The following is a 23,854-nucleotide window of genomic DNA, read 5'->3' as shown; positions in this document are numbered from 1 at the left end:
CAATGACTTTCCCATGCCAGCCTGTGATAAGAAGCAATACTAGGCATAATATGACAGTAGCTGTCCCAAACATCAATGATGCCTGGCATGACTGAATGGACTGGAAGATTTCAGGAAAGGACATGGATCTCCTGGCTGGCAGGCTGTGGTCCAGGAAGGAGAGATGTGATCAAGTCTCTTGCTCACAGGAGCCAGAATGCACTGACCATCTGCAGACTCTGCTGGCTCCAGCTTTGGGTGGGTGGAGAACACTGTAACAGCCCAGGTTAGTATGGTACTGTTCTCCCTGAATGGCTTCACCACTGATGGTTATGACTGGCTCAAAATCTGAAGGGGTTGTATCATAATTACAAATTCTACTAAACTAACTATTGTTAGGTGATTTCTGTTAGTTATTGATTTCTGAGCCTGATTAGATTGGGATCTAGATCACGAGTCTTCTCCAGCTAACTCAAATTCTCAACTACCCAACCTGGCTAGATAATTCCTTCCTTTTGGTTTCTACTGGGTTAAATCAAATGCATTTCCTTATGAAACCAAACACCACGCCTGATTTTGCTCGGCTGTGTCCAGTTGCTGTGGCTCACAGACCACTGTAGGAATACCTGGTTTCTACCGACTCACAGTGGCACTCTAAGGCTGAGCCTGGCAAAATGGACAGGAACAAACTGAGAAATAAAGGCATTTCTGTTGAAATACCACACTCAGCAAAAGAAAAGACCACACCACATGTAAGATGCTTCTTCTCACACCAGGTTCTGAAAAAGAGGATCAGACCTTTATCCTCCTGTCTCCAGTCCTTTTCTCCATGCTAAAAATTTCACTGACAGGAGAAGAGGGGCTTTGTGTGCTCAAGGTCTTACTTAACCAGCTGTTACCACGGTATTTGCAAGGTTCATGAACTCTCTTCCTGTATAGCAGTGCTCTAAGAGGAGGCTGTTTGTTTCCTGATAAAATTCTGTGGCACTTCAGAAGCAAAATTCTATATTTTGGGGATGATGCACACTTATAAGAATGAAACCTTGTGCTATTATCAATATTAACTTAGGAGGGACACACAGTAATTTTTGCATCACATACAAATAATGTCACTATCTTCATCTCAGCTAAAAAGTTAGCAGGCAGATGCAGACAGCATGTGTATCTCCCTGTAACAGCCTGCACAGCCTGGAGCTCCTCAGAGCCTCCCAAGAACATGCCAGAGGATCCCTCTCCTGTTGTGTTTGCAGCCAACATGCACCCCTAACAGCACGCACTTGCTTTTTTTCCCCTTCAGACACATGTATTTGTTATAACACCTTGGGAAGGAAAAGGGTGCTGCCTTTGCAAAGTTAGATAACTGGCCCAGTTCTTTGCTGCCGGATTGGCTGGGAGAGGCCCTGTAAAACCACGCTGGCCAGGCGCCCAGCCCAGCCCTGCAAGGCTGCAAGCTATTTCCACAATTGGCCACTTCAGAGTGGGAGAGGGGGAGGTGAAGACAACCAGGCAAGCTGTATCTCTGCCAGGCTGCTTCCCATTCTCCTTGTTTTTCCTGAGCCAGAGCATTCGGCACACCCGCTCCGGGTGCCTCCGAGCCCATCTCACAACGCCCAAGATAGTGGGGTGTGAGGCTGGTGGCCAGGCACCTGGCCCTCCCTTAGCTCTGCTGGCACAGTCCCAGGACAGGACATGTCAAGCTGCAACACCCCTGGGGGCCCCACTGCCCTGGACTTTCCGGAAGTCCTGAAGTCCCTACTGGAGTATTCCTTGCCCTGGACCAACAAGATGACAGGTAGGATTGAGGAAATATGTACGGGGGGTTCTGTTTTGATTTCTCCATCCCCTCCTTCAGTTGCAAGGTGAGAAAGGGGCAGATCTTGTTTGCTGCAAGCCCTTCCAGGGTGTGTTTCCTCAAAGTGTCCAAGTCAGACAGGGAATCCTGGCACTGTGCATGTTGTGCAGCTAGGAGGAAAACCAGCAGCAATGGATTGATTATAAAATCATGCTGAGCTCCTGATCCTTTTAATCTCTGTGCTCAGCTACTTTGTGGAAACCCTCAAAGATTCACGCACAGAAAAGGCTTGGGCACTAATGTTCATGCTCATATAGAAGCAACTTCCAGGATTGCCATTTGTCGTTGTCCTATGGTTAATAACCACTAAGTCTCCAGACATTGCCTTTTCCCAGACTCAGACTGTCCAGAGAGCCTGCATGGGGCAGGCTGACTGTGCAAACTTTGTTTAATTGTTTATCAGTGAAAAGCTGGGATAGAGAACATAGCAAATGCTGCATTTTCTTTACAAGAGCACTTCTGTACTCCTAGGCTTTCTTACTCTCTGTACAGCATCCTAGAAAACAATGAGAAGGACCCAGGAGGTTATTTAGTCTGGGCTTTCCCTGTGCTGAACACTTTGCTCATGCTGCACTCATGGCTTTGCTAATGCTAGGTCTGCTCCAAGCACCCATCACAGTTTGAGTACTCTCTGGTTTTGGATAGGATGCTACAGACCCTTGACAAGCTGCTTATTGGTTGCTGTGTTTTAATGTTTGCTGCACAGAGCTGGGGAGGTGTATGGGAACACCTCAGCTCAACAAGCCTATGTCTGGGCATGAGAGAGTTGAGCTCACAGAAACAAACATGCACAGTGCTTGCTCGTCTGTAGGAAGTTGCTACCAGGACATCCAGGCAGCTCTGCAGTGTTGAAGGGCAGCAGAACCCAGGAGCAGAAAAGCCAGACACAGTGTGGAGAGGGACCCTGCTCTCACTCCAGGGTCAGTGGGAGAAAGGGCTGCTCCTGTGACAGTAAAGCATTCTTGTAAGGAAAGGCATCTGCCTACACCTGCTGTAATACAGTGAGCCCTACGGCACAGGCACAGCTCCCTGGGGAAAAGGGAAATAGGGCAAGGGGACTGCCCCACCCCTAAGGGCTCATTTTGTCACATTGCTCTGCTGCTGCCTCCTGTGAGCTCTCTCTCTCTCTTTGCTGAGACTGCCCACTAAGAGGTGTGTTTACATACCACACATATGAAGTCCCACTGTTTGTGTGGACCAGGGCATGTTTTCCCAGCTGACTGTACACAGGTAGAAAGTGGAACTTGTCTGGGAGGAGGCAGTAACAGCCAAGGGCAGCTCATGTGGTGCAGAGCCTTGCTGTGGCTAAGCTGAGTTTGGCTGCTTTTCTGGGATCTCTGCTCTCCACAGCCAAGTGGATTCAATTAATCCAAAGGAGGAGTGCAGCAAAACCTATCTGTTTAGAGTAGGGAGTAGAGGAGAGATCAATGATTTGAGAGAATAATTTAGCCTTAACTGAATGTGACTTATTTGGCAGCTGAGAATGCTGTTTTGTGGCAGCTTTCTTCCTCAGCTCTAGGACCACCCTGCCTTTCCACATCACTTCCCGTAGTCCTCAGAACTGTCTCTATTATTTTGCCTCCCTCTCCAGACCAGCATTCCCATCATGGCCCTCTTCCCACAGAGCTCAGTTCTCTCCTTCTGGGCTTCCATACTTGGACAGCACTCATCTGGATTTGCTAGTTCTCAGGCCTCTCTCTGAAATTCTCTATTCTGCTATTCAAACCTCCCAGTTGGGCTCACTGTACATCTCTCCCTCACACCCTGTGCCCAGCAGTGAGCTGCTTATCACTTGCCTCCCTCCCTGCTGCACCCCAGAACTGGGCTGTTCTGTATCATCTGGCCCTGACAAGGCTCCCAGCAGCAACAGCCAAGGCTGCTGCATTCCTCTCCTCACATCTCATTGTCCTCCACTCTTCCTTCTCAGCTGCAGAGTGAAAGCAAATGTAAAAATCCCAGGCAGATCCCCGCTTAACCAAGAGGGTAAAGCTTGTGGTACAGTGCCTGCTTTCTGTTGGCAGTTGCTTTGAACACCTAATCCCCAGAGGCAGTGAGGAAAAGCTCTCAGGGCAGCCTGCCTCCTAGCTGGCAGGGCAGTGCTAATGCTGGAGCAGGGTGATGTGAGAAGCAACCCACAGGAATGTTCCTCAGGAACTCCCTCCCTCCTTCCTGCCTTTGGGAAGAGCAGCTAACGCTGTGTAGTCTAGATCATTTCCAAGGAAAGTCACAACTCACAGTGGTGCAGAACAAAACTTCGTACAGTGGAGCATGGGTGCAAATGTGCTGGAGGAAGAACATGGTCAATCTAAAGGGAAAAGCTCTGGAGTAAAAGCTGCTGAGTGGTTTTAATAACCTCCCTTCATACAGACATTACCCAGCAAAGCAGCTGCCATTGAGCTCTGCAGGGGTGATGTGCGCAGACCCTGTTCCTTGAAGGAGTGTTTACACTACTGAGGCACAGCATCATCCTTGGGGGCCACCAGCATTGACAACAATGGAACAAAGTGACCATGAGAGCCACAACTGAATGGGAAGCCTGCAGCCTGCCCCACTTTGTCTGCATCTACTTGCCTAAAAGCTGCTCCTTTGTGACCTCACTCGCTTGTGTTCCCTATCACCTATCAGTAGCTGTTTCCTAGACAAAAGCATCACTGCGGGCTTGCTGCCCCTTGCCAAGCTGCCTGTGCTGCCTCTGTCGTGTGTGGTCTGACATCTGTGTCTCATCACCCTCTGTGAAGTGGCATCTCCCTTTCACACATGTGCCTTTTCTTCCTGCCAGCTGAGCTTGGCAAGGCGGAGGGAGTCCATGGAGGGCACGTAGCAGCCCTGGAGCACACTGGGCAGCAGAGCATGACGTGCTCTGCCTGCTTCTTGCAACTGGATTTATCAGCCTTGATAAATGATGCATTAACCTGCGCCGTTGCAGCCTATACTAACAGGGTGGCCTTTACCAAGCTTCCCGTTGGGCAGCATGTGTGCAGGAGTTGCATCGGGAGTCCCGCCCATTCCCTGTGAAGGAGGGAGCAGATTGGGCCTCCCTGCCCACGCAAGAGAAGTAGCTGCTGGGTAGGGCAGCTCCACATCTGCCCAGGTTGGGTGGAGATGGCCTCTGGTCCTCATTGCAGTAAGACAATGGAGAAAAACACCTACCCTGTGTGACTTCACATTCCATTCCTTTTCCTGGGGCATGTGGAGAAGAGTTTAGACCTGATTTTGGTTTTAGTTTTTTGGGGTTTTTTTGTCACAAAGACCATCAGGGTTTATTAGTAAGGGTCAGGTAAAATCGTGCCTCGCCAATTAAATTAAATGTTTGAGGTTTGTGGCAGGGAAGTTCAACCAGGCAGATGCCCAAGTGTCTACCTGAGACAATGTCTTTATTTTCTGCTGGCACGGATGGGAATGCCTCTGCTCTGGCGGCTGTGCTGGACGCAGACGGGCCGACCCCAGCGGAGCACACCCCTCCCTTTCCCGTAGCTTCGCTGCAGCCCATCCTGCCGAGGGAAGAGCAGCCGCTGCTGACAGGAGAAGCCTGTGGCTGCAGCATGACACTTCTACGAATTTGTTCATTTGTGGGAGAGGCTCCTCAGTACCCACCTGTGCTGTCGGGAACGAAATTGGCAATATTTGCTCCCTTCTTGTGTTCAGCAGCTTAAATCCCAGCATGGCATCCTTACTGCTAAAGCAAGGGAGCCGCTTGGAGAATCACAAGAATTTCTTGTGATCATGACAATTTGGAAACGCGGCCTCTCCTCCCTTCCCCCAGCAGCCTGCCCATGCCAGCACTGCAGTGAAGTCCCTCTCCCTGCCCATGTTATGTAGGGCACGCCGCTGCGGGCATCGTGTGGGACGGAGGGAGATTAAATCCAGGGCACGCACGAAAGATGATTTTAGGATCCTAAATGAGGATACGCAAGGGCGGGCTGGAGCGCTGCTTTCGGGACAGGGCGGGGAGGGGGTTCGCAGCCGTCGCGCTGCCGGGACGGCCCTCACGGACGCCCGCTCGGCCGCGGCCCCCTCAAGCACCGGCGGGCGCGCGGAGGCGCAGGGGGCGCGCGGCCTCCGCCGCCTACGCGCGCGCTACCTCCCCCCGCCTCCTCCGCCCTCCTGACGGTGACGCAGCGCCCGCGGGAGGAGCGGCAGGGGGCGGTGCTCCGAATGCTAATGAACTCCGTTGAGGCCCCGCCCCTGCACGTGCCCTGGCGGGCGGGGGGCGCGTGCCCGCGCGGGCCGCGGGGAGGGCAGGGCGGGGAAGGCGGGGCCTTACCGCGCGGGGCCACCCCCCTCGGGGGCCACGGGCCAATCCCGGGGCGCGGAGAGGCCGGGCCAGGGCGGGGCCCCGGGGCTCATGAATACTGAAGCACGCGCCAGGCGTCAGCTGGCCGCGCCTGCGCCGTTCGCTCCGCGCTTCGCCTCTGCTGCCGCCGGGTCCCGGGGAGCCGCCGCAGCCCCGCGCCGCCGGTGACCGCTGACAGCCCGCCCGCCCGCGGGGAGTATGCCCGGCCGCGCCGCGCACCAGGAGGCGGCGGCGGCGGGAGGATCAGAGCCCACTGCAGCCGGGGGGAGCGCGGGAGCCGCCGCGCAGCAGGAGCGGCGGGGCCTGGCGGGCGCGTTCCCGCTGGTGCTGAAGAAGCTGATGGAGAACCCGCCGCGGGAGGCGCGCCTGGGTGAGCGCGGGGGCGCGCGCGGGGGCAGCGGGAGCGCGCGGCGCCCCCCAGTTATCCGCCCCCACCGCCCCCTTCCCGCCCCGTGGCTCGGAGGGCGGGACCCGCCGGGTCACGGCGGGACTGGCCGCGGGGGGAGCACCCGCGGGAGAGGCCGCACGCCCCGGCCCTCTCCCTCCGCCCCGTCCCTCCCTCCCTCCGCCCCCTGGCCGGCCGAGCCAAGAGCCGGCGGCGCGGGATCGCTCCCCGCCTCCCGGGGATCGCCCTCTCCGGAGCGTGTAGGTGCCTGCGCTGGGCAGAACCGAGCGCTGCGGGAGCGAGGGGTGGGCAGGAGCCGAGACGCGGCACGCTGGGTTTAGTCCCTCGGCTGTCTGCAGCCTCCCCCGCCTGTAGGAGCGTAGCTGGGAGCAGCAGTGAGAAGGTTTCCCGGCTTGCTTGACCTTAATTGCTGGGAAGTTGCCCGATGACACGAGTAAACAGCGGATCCCCTCAGATTAGGTTCGGTGATAATCCATAAGGGTATGAGTGACTGCCTGCACATGCAGTCCTGCATGGGCTGGAGCTGCCTCTCTGCCACTGCTGATGTGGACAGCAGCTGTGTAAATAGCAGTGCTGGTGCTTGTAGTCTTCGGTGCTCATGGCACACTTTCTTTTTTCTTGGCTTTTCTTTTCTTTCTTGTTTTCCCCCCTTCTCATCTGGCAGTATTTTTGCCTTTCTGAGTATCAATTTCATTTCGAGGAAGGCTCAGGATTGTCTGCACTGCTGTGCTAGTGTATAATAAAAGAAGTCCTTACACCTGTGAATTTTGAGGTTAAAATATTTTTTTGGAACAGTAGACAACATCCAGGGTAAACCACGGCATAAGCAAGGTTGTCAAGATTGTTGCCAATGAGGATCCTACCTACCTTGCATGTCTAATATTGCCCAATACCCTGTAAATCCATTTTGTGATTCTGGAGACTATCTTTTTCTCCTTTCTTCTAAAAAAAAGTCAGCTTGTGATAAAGGTTTCAGTTATGTTGCTATGGTGCAGGATGCTGCAGCACACAGAATCTTGAATCTGCAAAATAATGGGATTTCTTAAGATATTTCTGCACCCAGTCCTTTTTAAAGACGTTAGCGCCAGCAGGAGCAATTTCAGTTCATGTATGGTTGCTGATAGGGATTTTGTGACTTTGTCTTGGGGCTGATTTCTGTGTTCAGAATCATGTGATGTGGCCTATGGAGATGTAAAATTCTGAAATTAATATGATTGTGAGGTAGTGCATTTTTCTAAAATTAGAAACATTTGATACTAGATTGATTACTAGATGACCCTGTTCCAGTTCATAAAGGTGCTCAGCTGAAGCTTGCTAGTGAGTCCATTTCATCTTGATTATCCCTCTCCATTCATGGTGTGATAAAGTTCAGGTTGTTCTTGTTCTTAAAATTTCTCCATAGATTTCCTTAGTTCACCTTGTTCTGTTTCACTCATACTTTGTGGAACTTGTTGCTCTGTGTTTATTTTGGTCTGATACTTGTTTGCATATTCAAGACAAAAGAAAGAATGCCTTCATTGTCAGCAGGTTTACAAAACTCCTAGTTTACAAAAGGCTCGTCAATAGACCTGTGACTCAATTGACTTCAGAGGGTCCATGATTATTTTCTGTTCTTTTCGTTGTGATACACTCCAAACGTTAAAAAATTACTCATTCACTTAATCCAGTGGTGCACTTTCAGCGAACTTTCTGAGAAAAGACCCTGTACTTTTGTCTGGAATGCCTATTGACAAAACCACAGTTTTCTATCTTACTCTGTAAGGAATTGTATCAGCTAGCTGCAGTGTCTGTCCATTTGTAGTCTGTGCAAGATACCTGTGGGTTTTCCAACTGTTGTGGGTGATTTGACTACCCACTCAAAGCCAGCAGCTTTCTAATCCTCTGAGCAGCAGAGGAGGGAGGTCAGCCAGTTCCAGCAGAATGCCATCCCCTTGAACACCCTGCCATGGACCAGGTACAGCTCACCAGCCTTGCTGGGAGTTGGAAGGATTAAATAAATAACAATAATGATATTTCTATTAAAAAAGGAAAAGTCCCATGAGTTAAGGGAAGGCAATTATTATTTTGGAGCAGAAGTGTAGGTCTCTTCCATTAGTAAGGAGCTGCTGCATACTCTCCAAAGGATGCCTTAATCACCAGTTGCATGCTGCTGTGGCAGGAGAAATGCCTCAGCAAACATCACAGTAATGGGCATTAGGGGTAGGGAACCCTGCAACCTGCCTTGTTCCATCCTCACAAGTGGGACTAAAGACTTATGGAGCAATCAGCCCATACATACATACATACATACATATATATATATAGTGGTTTCAGTATAATTTGACAATATTTTGTTGGTGAACAAGAGGAAGTTTGTCAAATAAGTGTTTGTTCTGTTTGTTGCTGGGCTAGCTCTTGACAGCATGGTGGCCAAAAGCTTTTGGTTGGTTTTTGGTTTAGTTGGTTTTTTGGTTTTGAGGAAGAGCCAGGACAGGGAATAAAGCTCTTTTCATGCTGCTACTTATGGTTAAAACAGCAGTATTTCCAACAGTTCAGTAACTGAAATGGTCCACTTAAGTCACTGAGCATAAACTGGTGTCCTCACTGTTGACAGCAAATGTAGAGCCCAGTTAATAGGTCACAGTAGCAGAATGAGGGGGCTAAATCAGACATGAGCCATCATCTGCAGAAGTACAGTCCAGATTTATCAGGGTGACCTTGAATCACTGCAAATGGAGCTTCTTAGGATACTGCAGCTCTGCTGTCAGGTAATACCTGTTTACACTATAAATATCTTAAGAGAATTAATCTTTCAGGTCCCTGTGCTGAGGTAGGCAGAAACTTCCCCCTCAAGATGTAAGAAGTTAATTAGTGTTTCATTAGATGTGCGCCCAAGCAGGATGTTGTGTGGCAGAAATAAAGATTAAATTAATAGAACGAAACCCGTGGGAAAACATCAATGCAAAAATGATCATACAAAGGTTTTACCATGTTATATATCATCTTTGAAACAGATGAGCTCCCAATGTGTGTTAATTTCTGCTGTTTTATTTCAGATACTGTTAGAAGTGAGGGAGGAGAGAGAGACAGCATAGCTAAACAAAGACAGCGCTGAGAGCCCAGTGCTTGCTGAGTTGTCAGCTTGTAGCGAAAGGACAAAAAATTTCAGATGCTTTTCTCACGTGGAGGAAGGATCTAATGTGGTGTGAGCCAGGGACAATCACAAGAGGAAATTGGAGGAACCACAGTTTTTCCAGGTTACTGCAGGACAGCAGGGTGATCCTGCACATCCAAAGAGCATTAAAAGATCTGACAAGAGCCACATATCCAAGTACTGTAGTCTTTTTAGCTTCTACCTTCTGAAAAATATTTTTATGCCTTAATGTCCTATTAGATGTTGCAAAACAAAAGCACTATAAAAACTGACATAACTTACAATGGTGTACTGTTTTCCAGAGTTAAGAAATTTTTTCTTTTAGTTGACATTTTGACTTGACATTGCACAAGTTTTTTATCATGCTAATTAGAAATAGTTATTTACAAATAATTCATTAGTGTTGCTTGGATTTGTTTTGGTGCTACATTTGCTAGGATATCATCCACAATATCCAGTGCAAGTCTGGGTTTGCTTGTGCTGGGCACTATCAAGTGTTGGGGAGTACACAATCTCTATTCACAGGTGAAATGTTGGTTCCAATTTGGTGGGGTGTGCTCCAGTAGTAAGGGAAGTCCTCCTTAGATATGGAGCAGATGCTGTTTGTTTACTGGCTTCAAGTAGGAGCTGTTTAGAAGCATTCTGGTTATTTACACCATTACTGTTAATCTGCATGTTTGCTTTGTCCAAGCAAAGGGTAGGAAAGCTCCAGAACTCCCCATGGAAAGGAGTTTATAGCAGGAACAGGAGCTGGAAGATGGTGATTTGGAGGGAGTAGTGTGAAGTGGCAAGAAGGCCAAAAGCTACAAGGTGATATTACCAAAGCTTAGGTCCAGGAGCCACTGGTCTGAATTTAATGTATCCTTTAGGTACTTGTTCTTGATCCCAAGCTGGTGGCTGGTGAATACTTTCTCGGCTGCTTGGTTTAAAATCAGTATCTTCTTTTGTATAAAATATTCAGAATACGGTAGATAATTTACTTTGTATGGCAGCACTGTTCTTTCAGCCATAAAAAGCTCTTTCAGCCACACATCCACACCAGCTAAGGCAACAGCGGAAGGAATGCCGCTTTTATCAGAATAGGTTTTATATAAATAGGCTTTTCTGATTTAGAGCCCAGTTTCACCCCCACTTCCACCCCCGATAAAGAAAAATGCTCCTTTAGCATGTTATAGCCAGTCTAGAAAACCCTAATGCCAAAGATTGGTGCATTTTATTGGGCTAATCTCTCTTAATACTGGAGATCTAAACTTGGTCCAGTGTATGTCCTTGGAGTCCCTGTTCTATTGAACTGAGTATTTGTTGGCTTCCATGGTAATGCCCAGTTTGCAGGTGATGAGGGTACAACTGGTGACTGTTCCTTCCTTTTGACAGCAGTGCTGGCTCAGTGCTGGCAGTACTAGCACTGCTTCTGGAATGCCTCCTTCACTGCTGATCGAACTGCATGGAGAACTGGATCAGGAAAATGACTTGGATTTTTAATTTTTTTCTCTGCCAGCTTATTTTTATCTCTTAAATTATGTAATTATTCCATAACTTGAGTTTTCTGCTTGGATTCTGTCCCAGACAATTGTTAAGATTCAGTAGCTATGGGGAGCATAGAAACAGCCATTTTTCTGTAATATGTGCACTGTAGCACAGTAAATGGAGAAAAATTCATCAGTCTCTTGTGACTTGGGGGTGTGATGTGGGAGTGTGCCTTATTAGACATCTCCCCAAAGAGTGAAAATTATATGTAGGTACTCTGAACCATCTATAGTGAGCAGCACTTGGAGCTATTGCTTTCTGTGGACATGCTGAGTCATTTCAGAGAGAAATGCTTCTAAAATGCTGAACAATAAGCATCCAGGTCTCTGGTGTCCTATGGACCTTCTGACTGATTTTCAAATGTAATCTGAAAACCCATATTCCTCTCCCATTCGCATTTAAATTATTGTTCTGCACCTTTCTTCTTTGTGCATAGAATAAGCTACTCAGCCTTGTCAGAATTTTCTTAATGGTTTCCCATGTAATCCTGCTTAGGGACACTGACTTTCGTTGTCTTCTGAGGTGGGCATGTGAAACCCAGGCTGTGTTGCAGTGACTGGTTAATAAGCTCCATGCACCTTGGTAAGCTGTCAGCAAAGGTGCTGCTCTGCAGGGCTGCTCAGCTGCCTGGGGCCCAGCCATCATGGGGGGTTAGAGCCTTCCATACAGAAATGTTCCTTTTCAACATCTGGTTTTCCAGATCATGTCATGAGGCAGAGCCATGAGCTGAATTTTCTTTCATGGGGATTTTGTTTGACTCTTAAACCTTGAGTCTCTCCTGTGTTTCAGCTTGTACAGTGACCTACTTGTATTTTTCAGATAAAGAGAAGGAGAAAATAAAGCTTGAAGACGATGAGGCAGCAGCTGCCAGCACTATGGCAGTCTCAGCTTCCCTCATGCCACCCATTTGGGACAAAACTATTCCTTATGATGGCGAGTCTTTCCACCTGGAGTACATGGATCTGGATGAGTTCCTGCTGGAGAATGGAATTCCTTCCAGCCCTACTCACCTGGATTTGAACCAGAATCCACTCTTGCCTGTGGCTGAGTTGGAAGGGAAGGAATCTGCCGGTGCTTCCACTGGTTCTCCTGCATCTTCCTCTTCCACTGCAGTTTACCAGCAATCTGAAGCAGCCTCCAGCACAGGTATATGGAATAATATGTGCTCTGAGGGATTTCTGTTATTCTCATATTAAAAGATGGCTCTGTAGATCAAAAAGGAGATATGCTAACATGTCAGTGTTTGCTGTGGCAGGTTACAGTTAAACATGCTCAGTGTAGAGCCATAGTTCATGTGTCAATTCATGAAGATGCTGCCTCTCCTTTTCTTTCTCTCTTTCCATCCTATAAAGAATGAGTGTCTGTCAGTGTGCAGTCTGTTTGTCTATCAGTGTGCAGTCTGTTTTGCTTTTGAAATTATAAGAGCTGAAATAGCAACATAAAGTATTTGCTTTCTTGGTATTGTTAATACAGGATTTTCTCAACTTGTCCAGCTTCTTACTTTCTCAGGTAATTTTACAACAGATTTGATAGCTTGTCACAAGTCATTTTTATTACCTTGGTCTACTTGGGTGAACTTACGTGAACTTAATGTACCTCAAATAACAATGTTAAATAGAAAAACAATGAAGCAATCGTTATTGTGGTAGCCTGGGAAATGTGAAAACAGACACTTGGAAAAGGTGTTTTAATGATGCAGTTTGATGTTCTGTGGTGCTTTGAAGTGGGAATGGAGGAACAAACAAACAAAACTGTGCTTAAATGGTACTAGGAAACTTCATTTGTACTATGGAGATGTTCTCTTAAAGAATTCAGCTGCTCAGTTTGCCCTAGATTTAGAGTTTAAATATGATAGCCATCACAGTACTATTTTATGAGCAAGCTTTAAAGAAAGCATTTTGCTCTGGACCTCTTTTGTGAATCTCTGGGAAAGATAACATGGAATTCCTATGCAAAACTTATTGATCACTACTGCACATGGCAGTGACATGCAGTTTTGCAACTCATGTATATGAAGTTTTGTAAACAATAGATTAGTATGATAAAGCTCATATGAGCACTACCAGTGTCAGACATCTCTGTTGGGCCATTTATTTCCATGTGGAAAAGAAGAAGAATACTGTTGCATTTGTAGCAAATCCTCCTTTATTTAGTCAGCTGTTTGGAAGTCTACTTGTCTGACCTTTGAAGGTCCCAGGGACAGGGGTCTTTGGGCAGGCTTGTTTCTGTAAGGATTTGTATGGTACAAAACTCAGGCTGATACAAGTTTCTCCCTTCTTACTCCACTGAAGGTGCTTTTTGTGTGTGCAAAGCATGTAATTTTTGCCAAGGAAGCATTAACTCCTGTCCTGCATCTGTCTACTCATATCTGTTATTCTGGCATATGCTTCTAGGGTTATATTACAGACTGGACTGTGAACTCTTTCTCTGTACCAGCAGCAATACAGCACCCACCACACCTCAGGGAAGCACCAACTAATTCTATGAGATATTTCTCACCACTGGGCAATAAAGTTGGCTTCTTTGTTGATTCTCTTCATCCTGCTGAATATATTGTAATTTCTCCTGTTGTTGCCAGAGTCCCCACCACAAAATGAGAGAAATACACCCAGTCCCATTGATCCTGACTGCGTAGAAGTTGAGGTGAATTTCAACCCTGACCCTGCTGATTTAGTTCTGTCCAGTGTGCCTGGCGGTGAGCTCTTCAATCCTCGCAAACACAAGTTTACTGAAGAGGATCTGAAACCACAACCTATGATTAAAAAAGCCAAGAAGGTTTTTGTCCCAGATGAGCAAAAGGTAACAGATTTATTGCTGTAAACTCTTCTAGGCTTTGATAAAAATTTCTGACTCTTTGTCCGAACACTTTGACATAGAGAGCTAATGCAGTTTACCTACATGATTGGTCAGAAGCACTGCCAAGAATAGAATTGGCAAGCCAGCTGCTGTGCTTGCTGGTTTGCAGGTTTTGGTATCATGAGCTAATTACTGGCAAGGAGCAACTGATCATGCTATACACAGAAATTAGAAGAGCTATCAAGTCAAATCCTCATCACCTGCACTTTTGAAGGCCGTTGTCTATATTTGCCCAGTATTGTATCCAATCTGGACAGATTAGACACAATAGAACAGGTGGTTTTATGTAAAAGTTCACTCCTGAATTGAAACTAAGTAAAGGAAGCATTTCAGTTGGACGGCTTCTTAATACCCAAGTCTCTAAATCTCTTTAGTTTTAGCAAACCACTTGGTTAATCCTAAAAGAAGACCTGTGTAAAGATGAAATCTTACAGCACTGCATGGTCTCCATTTTGATGTCCGAGCCCTGCAAACCTATGGAGGAGATTCCTCAATAGAGCAGTCAGTGTGAATATCATTATACAATAAAGAGGTGTCTCCAATACACTTGTCAGTTTGGCATCTCTTTTTTAATACAGGATGAAAAATACTGGACAAGGCGAAAGAAGAACAATGTGGCAGCAAAGCGTTCCCGTGACGCCCGGCGGTTAAAGGAGAATCAGATCACAATTCGGGCGGCCTTTCTTGAGAAAGAGAACACAGCCCTGAGGACGGAGGTGGCAGAGCTGCGCAAGGAAGTGGGACGATGCAAGAACATTGTTTCTAAATACGAGACCAGATACGGACCCTTGTAAGCACACCCTTTTCCTTGTTAGGGCTCTTTGTTTTAGCCTCTTAGACTTCTCTGCCTTCTGTAGAGACTCCCAGAAATAAAGTTTATGGAGGCTTTGCCATTTTGCATCTACACTAGAAAGAAACCAACAAAACACAAACAAACCCTGTTTCTGTTGGCACAGCTCGTTCAGGCCCTCTCCTGATCATTCTGTTGTCCATAATCTTAGTGTCCATATTTAGAACCTTGTTTTCAACACTGATAGAACATTTTCTGATGTCATACAATTGAACAGATTCACCTGTCTCGAGGAATAAATGTGGATCCCTCCAGACTGGAAAGAGCTTTTGCTATCTGTTCTAACCTTCATTTTTAAGTGGAGAAAGAGCCTAGGAGACTCTCCACTCCTCTCTCTCTTTCTTCTCTCTCTTTTTTTTTTTTTTTTTTTTTATGGTTAATTTTCAAGCTCTTGCTCTTTTCTCCTCTCCCTTCCACCTCCCCCTCCCAGTAAAAGTGTAAAACATAAGTTTAGAATATAAGTAGATGTTGCTGGGCAGCATCAAGAAATTGTTTCCTCTCCCATTCAGAGGCACTAGAAAGTATCTGTTGTATAGAACGCTGTTCCTGCTGAAGAGGAATAGGAGAACCTTTAGGACAGGAATACAGGAAAACATTCAATCTCTTGTAAAAACAGAAGTATTGCAAGGTTAATCTATGAATGTTATGCAGAATGGAGTCAGTGCAGTTTAGATTACAATACTGTCTAAATGTCTTGATAGGTTCTAATCGTGAATAACCTGCAGAAACCAAGGAGAGAGAATAGTGAATCACTCTTTTTACATATGTGGACAAAATAATTTGATGTGGGTTCTAGATTGTATTTCTACCACCACCCCTCCTTTTTTTCCTTAGGGGGTCTTTCTTCTTGAACTGCTGATAAAGCAGCATGTTGCACTTAACTGAGAAGTAAGGGAGATTTAGAAAAAGAGGTCTGGCTCATTAGGATGAACCTTGAGTCCCAGCTATTAAAAAATGGCCAGCACCTTATGCTTTGAAAGAAGGGGCTTTTTTAAAGAAGTAAACAAGCCACTGTTATTTTACTGCACCTTACCTGTTGTGCAAGAGATTGAGAAAGAGTTTTGGTCCTTTGCCTCGTGATCACACTATGGGATAAGCTACACCCACTATAAGCGCAAACCGTTTACCTCACTGTCTCCTGTGTAGCAGTATATCTGGTCTCTCCACGCTTGCTGGTTCTGTCTCCAGCATGTTTCCTGATAGAAAATTAGCACACAAGATTTGCCCTCTGGGAAGTAATCCATTCTCAGCACCAAGCACTGCGTCAACAATATATGGTGTTAAAAGAAAATAATACGCTGTGTGTGATGTTGAGACCTTCTACACGACCTACAACTGCAAGAAGTAGAAGCTTTACCAGAAGTATATGTCTAGAAGTCCTCATAACAAGAGAAGCTGTCTTAAAAGAGTGGCTGTGTCAGAACTCTTAGGCTATACTTGCTGGGATAATATAAATATTAAGGAGTAAATGTGGGATGGTGATGTTGCGGGTAGTTGCAGTTCCTCTATTGAAATCTGAAAATACATTAGAAAAGCATTAGGGCTTATTTTCTATACTAAAGACTAGCTTGTCTTTTAAACATAATGTGGAAATTATGAGTTTAGAGCATTTTTGTGTTGAATTCTTAAGGAAGTGGAGAAGCAGGCTAATCCACAACACCTAATGTATGCTTTGAACTATTCCCCCCTCCGCCCCCCGCTGTTATGCTCTTAATTTGACTAGAGTGGCTCTTGATGCAGTGTTGGTCTAATTTCTTTCAAACATACTAAAAGTTGTCACCCTTTCAGCAGGGGTTTTTTCTTTCACAGGGTGGTTTGTGGTGGTGATGGTGGGAAGTATGTTATAAATAAATTGTCACACTAAACACTTTGCTTTGTTTAAAGTGACTTATCTGATTCCGAGTGATGCAACTTTAAAGACTTTTAAAAACAAAGAAACTAAAAAGCACACATGAATCGCCAGTCTTCAGAGTGAGCAGTGAAATCTATGAGGTGTCCCAACACAAACAACTGATGATGACCCTGCCTGCCTCCTTGCCTGCAAGTACCCCATCTGACTACCCAGGGCTGGGCATGATGAAAAGTGCAAAGTCTCCTTAATTCTGTATATGGCTTTCTTATCTGTCTTTCTCACTGTAACTATGAACTACAATAAGCTTACCTACTGGGGTTTTGTCAAGACACTCAAAGTTCATGTCTCAAAGTCTGTTGACAGCCTGTGTGAATAGTGACTCTTCGTTTGGCACTCAAGTGGAAGAAGAGAGGGAGTTTTAAATGAAAGTGTCTGTATATATAAAGAACTGCTATATTTTAAGACTCTTTTCCCTGCAGTATAATGAGTTTTATTTAATACTGCAGCTCCCTTCTGGTACAGTGTAGCGTATTGTGGAGTACTGTGAGTGCAGAACTAAAGACACTGGGAAGACAGCAGCCCGTAACGTGTGAGACTTCAGTGCAGAAGATTACAGCAGATGTACTGAAATAATCCAGAAAGCACCACAGTGTGCCATACAGGGAGTAATAAACCTCTATCAAATGACCCATGTAATAATAACCCACGTCGGTGGCTTTCCTGCTCCACAGCTACACTGCTGTAACCTGCTTTTCCTTTAGTTCATTTATGGGGCTCACTTTCTTTTATGGTATCTTGCTGAAAAAGGATCTATTCTTCTGCTAACAACTTAGCAGTCATGGAAAAGGTGCTATTCTGAGCTGCTGATCTCCAGGTCTTTTGGCAGTCTGAAACTACCAAATGAGTATTAGCTCCAGGAAACAATGGCTATTAGTTGCCATATTACCATTTTCTGTCTCTTGATCGCAGGACAACTGTGGTGCTGAAGGTGAAACAGCCAATGATATCCCACAGTTACAATGGGCAGCTTAAGAGTGAGGACCCTTGTGCTCATGTGGGAGGGTAGATGAAAGCTTGGATGGATTGTGGTGATGTTTATTGTGTTTAGAAGATGGAGGAAGTAGGTGGAAGTTCCGTTGTAAGAATTTCATCAGCATAACAAGAATCTGCTCTTATATTAAGGGAGCTTGAGAGCTAAATCTGTGTGGGAAGAGCAAGAGTAGTTACTTTCTAGGAAAGGAGTACAGGGCCATGCTTGGAGCCAAAATGGAGCTTGTAAGACAGGAGTATGTTTATGCCTAGAGATTAATGAATAGCATACACCTCAAAAAAAAACAAACCCTGAAAGCTTTCTGAAGCACAAGTGCCAAAATTATGAGGCATGACTAGTTACCAGCATAGCTCAGTGCTATCATATTGAACAATTATTTTGACTTTGTGTTTACCCAAGAGATTCTACCCCTAATTTCAGAGCAGAAATACAAAGAGAAAAATGTGAGAAGCAGCAGCTAACGTTGTAAGCTTAATTTAAAAAACAAAAAAAAATCAAAAGCGAGGATTCATAACCTGTGTTTGACAGCATAACCTTTGTACAGAGCTTATATATTAAATGTAGTTTTTGACCTATCATTTTTAATGGACAATGTACTGAAGTAAAGAAAGAGTTTTTAATTTTTTGCTGGCTACCAAAGTATACTTATGAGTGTATTATTATAAAGCTCTGAGATAATCTTGGGATATTTGTATCAAACAGATAAATATCTTAGTTCCATGTTGCTGATATGGCAGCATATATCTCTACCTGTATTGAGTACTGCTGATTTGGACTGATTTTTTGGTATGTACTGGTTTTTGCTTTATTTTGGTGATAAAGGCCCAAACCATGGATTAAGAAAAACAAACCAGCAAGAAAACAAACAACCATGACAGCAGTTAGCCCTGACTGTTCTTAAATGTCATGCTTCCTGTTTAAATCACAAAACCAAAAGCTAAATAGCTGGGCAAAGAAGTTGCTTCATTTGGATCCTACTGTACTTAGGAGTATCTTTTAAATACTTACATATTGTATACAGGATTTGGTTTTGCGCTATGTCATAACATTTTAACAGCAAAATATTCAGTCAATGAGATTAGCATGTGCAATTCTATTGTTTTATTTCTGTTATTTTAAAAGCTTACACAGTGGAAACTAACAGTGAATGTTCATTAGATCTTTGTTTCAGAGAAGACTGTTAGCAAACATTTGTGCTTCCCTGTAGGACAATGCAGATTTGCACAATCTGTGATTTATGTGTCTACGGGTTGCAAAACTGGAAAATCGCACTTTAGGGTGAGTGCAGCTCAACTTTTGTATCTGGGGAATTTGGTGTTGTTGTTATTAAGAAGAAGTATCTTTAAAATAGATGAGAGGGTAGTAACTATTTAAAGGAGTGCAGATATAGCCAGACAGAAAATACTGTGCAATGCTGAACTCCTTTCTCAGTTTTTGCAGTCTCAGGAAGTTAAGTTTATTGCTCCAGAGCTCCCTGCTCCTCTCAGAATGATTCACTCTTATCATTTTGTTTCTTTGACTAGGATGACAATCCTATCTGTAAGTGATAACTTGGGTATGTTTTCTTAGTGATCATAAGAAGAGAAATATTCTTTTAGCTCAATTTGAATGTTAAAAGATGCTGAATTGACACTGTTAGGGTTTGAAGTTCTCTAGCCTTGGAACATACTCTGTAGAGGCCATAAGTTTGCCTGATGCCAACCTACCCCATTCCACAAAGGGACCATCTCCAAGGGGAGAGAATAAAGGGCATGTGTACCTTTCAGCATCACTGCAGGGATTGCCAGGAAAGAGAGCAGTTCATGACAACTGTACTTTCATTAGGAAGAAGATTGACACCACATGGCCATTTCATAGTACTAACTTTGAAAATATATAAACTGTGGATGAAATTTCTGGACAACAAGTGTTGTTTTACTCTAGAAGACAGCAGCTATGAATAAATAATGTGCAATTTTTAATACAGTATTGCTTTCATACATGATGATCTAATCTACGTATAGTGGGTTTGTGTCTAAAAATTCCAAAAAGCTTAATCTTTCACCTGTTGCCAAGATCTGCTCCCACTGAAGCTGGTATCAAAGATCTCATTAACTCCCACAGGAAAAAGTCTTTACTCTTATGTGGTTATTGTAAAGTTTTAGCAAGTGCTGGAGTCATGGGTATCTTTGCCTTCCTCTGAAGCATTCTGTACTGGGATAAGGTGGATACATCTCAGATTGCAGGTGTAGTGTTGGTAAACTGGTCCTAATAATTTTGATATTCAGATAATCTGAACTCTGCTTTTTTTTTGGTCCTCCATGGACAGAGTGAAAAAGTAGTGTATTATGAACTTGTGTTGGAGGAGAAATGTTTTTGGGTTGTTTGGTTTATTGCTAAGCATCTTTTTGCAGTAACATTTTATGTCTTCTCGGACAATTCTCCATTTCCTTGCTGTGCTGTTTGAGTGCCCAAGGTGTTCTAACTAGAGATCACTTTCAGCATTATCTGCAGGCCTGCTACTATTTGTACCAAATCAATTTCCAGTTGGGAGGTGCAGTGGAAGCCCAGCAGCTTTGGGAATGCTGTAATAAAACCACTTATGCAGAAATTTTTTTTTTTTTTTTGTAGATAGCAAAAAATAATGGACCTGCACAGAGGAGAATATTGCTGCTTCGGTATTGTAAGCCACCTGAGCATAAAAATACTTTGTTCCTTGTGATCAGGTGCTTTCATTTTTAGTGAGAGGAAGGTATCTCAGACCTTTGTAAAATCCAGATAGGCTTTTGTTCACCCTTCTAGTTTTAGTTGCTAAGCACAAGATGAGAAATGCAAATTTATCTTAGTGCCTAAATCTCTTATTTTTGGCAACATACACCTAAATCCATAAAGAGCAAAATCATTTGTTAGTGCTAGCATTGTGCCTTTGCAGCACTACAAGGCTCAGACTGGCTTTCTAGATGTTCAGATAATTACTCTGGTCTGTATATCTGCCACTGTAACATGGTGAAGATAGATAAACTCACAGTTGAAGACTGGGAGAAAGGTAGAAAGAATAAGCTTAACTAAATATCTGTGGAGATGCTAACATAATGCTAATTGAGAAATTACAGTGATTTAACTCCTCATAATGCACATTGGCATATGGATGTAATTTGTTAGTTTGATAGTCTGCTATCCCTCACAAGTCACTTTTGGAATGCAAACTTCTTGAAGTTCAGGCACCTACAGGGAAAAAGGAATCCTTTGAGTAGATATAGACATAGATACTTTGCAAGGAGAGCAAAGAATGAAAGAGGAAGAGGAGAGTAATGCAAGAGTCTGACCTGAGCAAAATTGTTAAAACTGACTCTTCACTGTTTACAATTTTAGGCCAATTTGAATCCCCTCAGTTTAGCATCATACTGAAGATAAGTAATTATTTAGGTCTTGGGAATCTCCTTGTCTTGGTCCTACTTCCACAGTCCAGAAAGGAATATACAGATAGGGAGAAGAGTTACTGCAGAAAGGCATGAAAAAATAGCTGTTGCTTCAACTAAGTGTGCTGTTGCGCTGGGACTTGACCTGCCAATGTGACCTGGTCAGTGCTGTCTCATGAGGAAACTACTATCTGAGGCCCCAATCTTTTAAGGCCTCAATTCTGCTGTCATTTCTGCATGGGAAGAGCCCTATATCTGTAGAGAACCATGTGGACTTCACAGGATCTGTTATTGAATGTGAAGCTCTGCCCAGGCAGTCAGCTGCAGAATTGTGTCCTAACACACTGTCCAGTTGTAGTTAGAGGGCTCTTGATATTAAGTGTAATATGGGTGCCTGTTATATAGCCAAAACCCTTGTTACTTCATTTTCCTAACTAAGGCATGAGCAGAAGCCCTTTGCTGTACAACATCTGTAAAAAACTTTAAAATGTACTTCACATACGTCTAGTAAATTAAGGCATGTGATTTTGGTCTGTGGGTCTCAACAAACCTTGCTCGTGTACCTGCCTGAATGTTTTCCTAGATCTGCAGCTGTTTCAGTGAGAAGGGATGGTGGGATTTGTTCTCTCCAGGGGGCACGATAGCAGCTCTCACCTGTCCCACTGCGGTGACCGCTCGCTACTGGCCAGGATCAGGGATGGATGCATCCTCCGCACTTTTATGTGAAGTTGTCTGAAATATGGTGATTAACATAATTATTGGAATACTGTATTTTGTATAACTTAGAACATGTAAATACACTTTTAAAACTAATCTGTTCTATGAAGTAATAAATAAGTGCTTCCATTGTAATATCTGAATATTGTTAATGCTTCATGTAGCTTGATTTGGGATTATTTCTTTCCTAGAGAACTACAGAAATCAAAACAAAGATTGATGTTGTGGAATTCTAGTCTAGTTGTGATGCTTTCAATCAACAAAAAATGTTTTAAAAATAATAATGAGCTACTTAAGCAGAGAAACTAAGATTTTGAGGGAACTGATTCTCTTCCAGTCTTTCTTTAACAGTAGTCACCTATTACATTCATAATTCTACTCTTCCCATCCTGTTTGCTGGACAGTTGATTTGTTTGTGAGTAGCATTTGGAAAGTAGCAATATTAAATTATTTGTAAACTTCAGTGACTGAGGAAAACTAAAGCTGGGTGGTTTTTGTTGGGTGTGGTTTTTTTAACTATTCTCTCTTTTGGCTCAAACAGATCTGTGTCCACCCTTCAGCCAGACTGCAGCAAGTTGCAGTGCAACAGTGAGTGACTGTTACTGAAGCTCCTTTGTGACTTAGATAGTCTACATCTTTATTAGTTCCATTATGTACATAGATGACACAGGTTTCCTGTTGTGGTGTGGAGAGAGAAAGAAAGTGATTAATGACTTGTGCTTTTGCTGAGTACATGTTCACTGGATGCTGCACAGCTGGACCTTTCATCAGATTTCATGACCTTTTCTATCTTGTGTTGAAAAGAAAAAAAATAGAAAACAGTGGAGTAAGAATCATAAGTAGTCTGCTAGGAAATCTGAACGCTTGGGTTTTGAGGAGGAGGTGAGATTAATCCATCAGCCTTCATGTAAAGAAATTAGCCTGTGATGACACTTTCTCCAGCCATCATGTCACTTTGTCTTCAATGCTGTACTGGAGCAGTCTCTTCTCTGGTAACAGCTGTGTCTGCTGTGTTCCATAAATGACAAAGCCACATCTTTTGGAGTGGGCAGAGACAACGGCATCTCTTTTTATTTTCTTCTATTTTCTTTCCTCCTCTCTCAGTGTCTCTAGGCTGTAAAATAGCTATGAAACAGCTAAGTAAATGTGCAAGTTATTCTGAAAACTCTGTTCTTGTTAAGCTTTTTCAGACACATACAGTTTTTAACTGAATAATTTGAGGGAACTCCTATCTGCTATATTTGGCCTGAAATTCTGTTGCCTCTTGGATAGAAGTATTTTTTTGTCTTCAGATGTGACACTGATCTGTCCCATTCATTCAGTGGGATGGATGATAAATCTGCACAGTATTTATATAAGATACAAATCTGATCTTAGTTTTACTGTGTGTTAAGTTGTTGAATCTCTTGGATGTCTACTCCTTGAGGTTGTCTATATAATTCCTGTATATGTAGCTGCTTTTTGAAGCAGTCCATCAAGAGCATTTGAGATCATCCTGACTGAAAAATTCCATAGAAGTGAAAGTGATAATAAAGCTTGTAAAGCAGCTGGGTAAAACTGTATTGCCATAAATGGTTTTAATTTATATATGAATCTTCTGTCCCAAACTGATTATTTTGTACATAAACCTAAACACTCCTGGCAGCTGATGGGTGAAAATAAAGGTGCTTAAACAGCAATCTAATGAGGAAAGGGCATTTCACTATTACAGAGTTGGTATTATTTTATATTTCCGTTTATTACACTTTTTAAAATGTATAAACCACAGATTCTCAAAGTCTTCGGCTTGGATTTTGTGAGTAGTTTAAATCCTCTCACCTCTCTGCTCGTAACTGGTTTTTAAGAAAAAGAAAAGCTTTTGTTTAAAATGTAAAATTTTGACTGTATTAACTTCTGTTAGTACCCTTCCTTTTTAAGAAATAAAATGTATATTCCACTA

The 23,854-nt window shown here is 44.1% G+C and overlaps 1 protein-coding gene across 4 annotated transcripts; it reads left to right on the top strand.

Annotated features, from left to right (window-relative positions):
• Positions 1-1,470: 1,470 nt before the first annotated feature.
• TEF (TEF transcription factor, PAR bZIP family member) lies at positions 1,471-23,854 on the top strand. 4 transcript variants are annotated; one of them, XM_059471882.1, is made up of 5 exons: positions 1,471-1,771; positions 12,011-12,337; positions 13,770-13,990; positions 14,626-14,837; positions 16,782-23,854. In XM_059471882.1, exons 1-5 carry the CDS (start codon positions 1,669-1,671, stop codon positions 16,801-16,803), a joined length of 885 nt encoding a protein of 294 aa, XP_059327865.1. In that variant the 5' UTR covers positions 1,471-1,668; the 3' UTR covers positions 16,804-23,854. The 4 variants fall into 4 exon arrangements, with proteins under 4 accessions (XP_059327865.1, XP_059327866.1, XP_059327862.1 ...); XM_059471879.1 differs by lacking the exon at positions 1,471-1,771 and adding an exon at positions 6,259-6,495; XM_059471883.1 differs by having other exon boundaries at positions 14,626-23,854.

Source organism: Ammospiza nelsoni, chromosome 5, assembly GCF_027579445.1.
Source record: "Ammospiza nelsoni isolate bAmmNel1 chromosome 5, bAmmNel1.pri, whole genome shotgun sequence".
NCBI classification, from domain to species: Eukaryota; Metazoa; Chordata; class Aves; order Passeriformes; family Passerellidae; genus Ammospiza; species Ammospiza nelsoni.
The sequence above is the reverse complement of the archived record's forward strand: the minus strand, read 5'-3'. Positions and strand labels throughout refer to the sequence as shown.

Bases quoted from the DNA above. Each gene is read 5' to 3' on its own strand.
- TEF (XM_059471879.1), top strand. From the start codon at position 6,324: ATGCCCGGCCGCGCCGCGCACCAGGAGGCGGCGGCGGCGGGAGGATCA. The intron at 6,496-12,010 runs GTGAGCGCGGGG...TGTATTTTTCAG, and splicing joins GCCGCGGGAGGCGCGCCTGG to ATAAAGAGAAGGAGAAAATA. The intron at 13,991-14,625 runs GTAACAGATTTA...TTTTTAATACAG, and splicing joins TTGTCCCAGATGAGCAAAAG to GATGAAAAATACTGGACAAG.